The 3960-nt window shown below is 35.4% G+C and overlaps 1 protein-coding gene across 1 annotated transcript; it reads right to left on the bottom strand.

The window, feature by feature from the left end:
* Positions 1–1042: 1042 nt before the first annotated feature.
* LOC126666735 (uncharacterized) lies at positions 1043–1633 on the bottom strand. The gene is made up of 2 exons (XM_050359597.1): positions 1308–1633; positions 1043–1223 (listed from the first exon to the last, which is right to left on the bottom strand). Exons 1-2 carry the CDS (start codon positions 1631–1633, stop codon positions 1043–1045), a joined length of 507 nt encoding a protein of 168 aa, XP_050215554.1.
* Positions 1634–3960: the final 2327 nt, after the last annotated feature.

Here is a 3960-nt window from a genome sequence, read left to right as displayed (position 1 = left end):
GGCAAACCAGGCAATTCATCAAGAAACACATCTGGAAAGTCTCTCACTACTTGAATTTCTGAAACCCCTGGACTAACTTTAGTCATATCTATTCCACTAGCCAAATATGCTTGACATCCATCTTTAATCAAATGAAACGCAGTAACAGTAGAGATTAAACAATTAGGCACTGTTTTCCTTTCCCCAACAATCATCGTTTTCATTTGCCCTTGAATTTCCATAACTACTTCTTTAGTTTGACAATCAATAATGGCATGATGTTTTGACAACCAATCCATACCCAATATAACATCAAACTCTCTCAAATGAATAACCACCATATCAGCCTGTAAGGTAATACCATCCACAATCATATGACAAGATTTTATCATAGTATTTACAATAATAACACCCCCAGCATGCAGAGAAACATATATATCATTTCCCAATGGATATAATATGCCATGCACACGTAATGCAAACCCATGTGATATGAATTAACATGTAGATCCAGGATCAATTAACACATGTGCATCACAGTTACAGATAGAAAATCACATCAGGTGCAATAGGTGCATCTTGCCTCGTCACTGCAAATACTCTGTCTTGGGTATAAGGTTGGCCTTTATATCCAGACTGTATAGCTGAATATGTTCCTCCACCTCTATAACCTTTCCCTTTTCCTCGGCCTACACCCACTTGGTGTATATTTTCACCCACACTACTCTGACCCATAGCTTTAGATTCTTCAAGTAAACCTCGCCTGAGTGGACAATCTCTAACAATATGGCCAGGTTGACGAAAATTATAACACACAATAGGGTTTCTTCCCCAACACTCCTCTGAATGTACTCTACCACAATTTGCACACACTGGAGTGGATCCTACACTAACTGACCTTGTTGGTCATTGTCTATTATCAAACCAAGTAGATATATATCCACCTCTGCCAGAGGACATTGAGGCTGGCCTACTCGACTGACCTCTTCCCTTTCCTCTATAACCACTAGTACTTGAACCTGATCCTCTAAAAGAAAAGGAACTACTATGTCTTGAAGGAGCATTAAAAGTCCCAGTCATTTTCAACTAGTATTTCTTCAGCCCTCAAAGCGGCTTCAATCAATGCACTATAAGTAGGAGTCTTAACAGCAATTTTCTCTCGAATATCAAGGTTCAAACCGCTTTCAAATTTACTTCTTTTCCTTTCCTCAATAGTTATCTCTTCAGGTGCATACTTTGATAATCTGATAAATTGAAGTTCATATTCAGCCACTGATAACTCATTCTACTTCAGTTCCATGAATTCAATTTTCTTTTTATCACAATACACTGGTGGCATGTATTTCTCACCAAATTCTCTGAGGAAATCATCCCAGGTTAAAGTCAATGGCATATTTCCGCTTCTTGGAACTGTTTCCCACCAATCCAAAGCATCCTTCTCAAATAATGACACTGCATATTCCAGCTTCTGCTGAGGAGCGCATTCAATTTTGTCTAAAACCCTCTCTGTATCTCTCAACCATTCTTCAGCTTCTGCAGGATCTGTAGTACCTCCAAATGTCTTTGCCCCTTGTTTCCTAACTCTCTCATAGTTTTTGTCAATTTCTGGTTCCTGTGCTCGATGGTGCGGAGGTGCTGCTATTCTTTGCAACATTTCAATAAATTGTCGCAGCAAATGATTTTCATCTTGCGGTGGAGCATTATCCTCAGACTATTTCTGTTCATTAAAAGATGCATTTTCAGGACCATGCACAGACTCTACAGACATTTCTGGGCCAATGGGATCATCTCCATGCTCATCCATCCTATAGAAGATGTACTACATGAATTAGATGTTTATCATGTTATGCATATTATGACAATATGCATCACAATTCTATGCCCTAGGGAATCTAATCCCTGCTCTGATGCCACTAAATGTGACACCCTCAATTTAAAACATTATATACTCAAACATTTATAACAAACATCACAAAATCCATTTAATATATGTTATGTTTCGACACAAAAGTTTTAACTTATCGCATAACCGTAACATTCAAACTATCTCACATCAAACACTTAGACATAACTTTATACAAAAACTCTTAGTACAAAAGCTTTGTTTTCTATCTTATACACATAAACACTTCAAATATGCACGTGGAATGAACTCTCCATTGGCCCACCTGAAACCTTTATCAGATGCAAATGTCGACTCAATGCAACTCTTTGTATCCTTGAAAAAAAAAATAACGTAGAGGGGTGAGCCTGCAACTCAATAAGCAAATAGATATATGCATACTAAATATACACATTCATAAGCATTTCAAGTAACTAATATATAACTCGAGCAATGATCCAATCAACATAAACAATAACCATAACAAATGTAGTAGTCCAATGTTCAATTCAAAGCAAACATATTCTCACATTTCCAATCAACATCAAGCTTACAGAAGGATATTCAATCATGCGCATAATTCTCATGTTGGCCCAAATCGCCATATAGGCAACCAACATACGTTATTGGCCCAAATCGCCCTTTAGGCAACCAATAACTCAATCTCACGTCGTTGGCCCGAATCGCCATTTTAGGCAACCAACGACTATCTAAATTCTCATTGACTATCAAAACATAAGCATGACATGATTCTCAAAACCAAAACATGACTCACGTCAACAATTCAACCATGATTCACAAGCGCATTTACGTCTCAAATCAATTCATACTTGCAATTGCAAACAAACGTATATACCAAGTATAACACTATCTATTCAGTTACTCAATTCACCGAGTCTCAAACCCGTGAAGTTCCAGGCTTGTCCGTCGTATTCCCTTTTGGTCGATAAGTACCTATTCACATATATATAATCTCAATTCATTCACAAGGTATAACTATTTCCTCAATTTACATAAAGAAATAAACTAGTAACCATAACCCCTTTTTCTAGGCAGATTATGTGTAATGACTTCAAATAGGTACTACTCCTAACTCAAACATCATTTATACAAAATATTGATAAGAGTCCTGTATATTTGAGTCTAGTTTCATATCCAATTGGAAGTACATCAATTGGATTAGAATAAATCAGATTATGCACATTACAACACCACTAGGTTAAACTGTCTAGACAAAGTATATACAATTAAATGTTTCTTCCTTATTCACAATCTAAATGACAGAATTAGTCTTTTGTCAAAACAAAAAAGTTTTAGTTAACATCCTAATGAATCCACAGAAACAAGAATGGCATCATTTTGACGTGCATAACTCATTGTATCAATTTCACAAGTAGCTAATGTTGCAGCCATAGTTCTACAAAGTAGGCAGAACATATACCCTATCTTGCAATTGATCCACACATCAATATAAACACAATTTGACAATACCCTTCGGTGTAGTTATAGCTATACGAGTCTAAAAATATAACAAAAAGAACCAACTCAATTAGATCTCTAAACAATGAGATATTCATGTTTTAGTGACATCCTATCAGGCTGTATAGGCAGATAGAGCAACAAAATGGTATGGACTATTAGGCTATCATAACGATTTCAAATGATGAAAAATAACAATTGTAGTAGACTGGCTATAGTTTCCATAGTATTAAGAATCGATCAATTTGGAGTTTTATAACTCGGTTTATGATATAAACAACAGAGATAAAATTTTCGGATATGTGCAGCTAGGGTTAGGTTTTCATGAATTCCTTACTCTTCTCTTCTTTTCTCTCTTTGATATATCAAGAAGAAATACTTAAGAGGTGTTATTTAACCTTTAGCTAAGATGCCATCTAACTAAAATAGGAATGCTTTTATGGAGTCATTTACCATTAAAATATCTCATATAGTCCTTGAAATATCCTTTAAGTATAACTTAAACCTTCTAGTTTATTTGTTTTCATAATAACCAAATAACCCTAATTAACTGATATACTTTCATTCTAATTTAGTTTGAATATATTTTTTTCTCGTTATACTAACTCTTAATCAATTGA

The sequence above is a fragment of the Mercurialis annua genome, linkage group LG1-X, assembly GCF_937616625.2.
Source record: "Mercurialis annua linkage group LG1-X, ddMerAnnu1.2, whole genome shotgun sequence".
NCBI lineage: Eukaryota > Viridiplantae > Streptophyta > Magnoliopsida > Malpighiales > Euphorbiaceae > Mercurialis > Mercurialis annua.
The sequence above is the reverse complement of the archived record's forward strand: the minus strand, read 5'-3'. Positions and strand labels throughout refer to the sequence as shown.

Bases quoted from the DNA above. Each gene is read 5' to 3' on its own strand.
- LOC126666735 (XM_050359597.1), bottom strand. From the start codon at position 1,633: ATGTTGCAAAGAATAGCAGCACCTCCGCACCATCGAGCACAGGAACCA. The intron at 1,224-1,307 runs GTATTGTGATAA...TCAATTTATCAG, and splicing joins GAGAAATACATGCCACCAGT to ATTATCAAAGTATGCACCTG.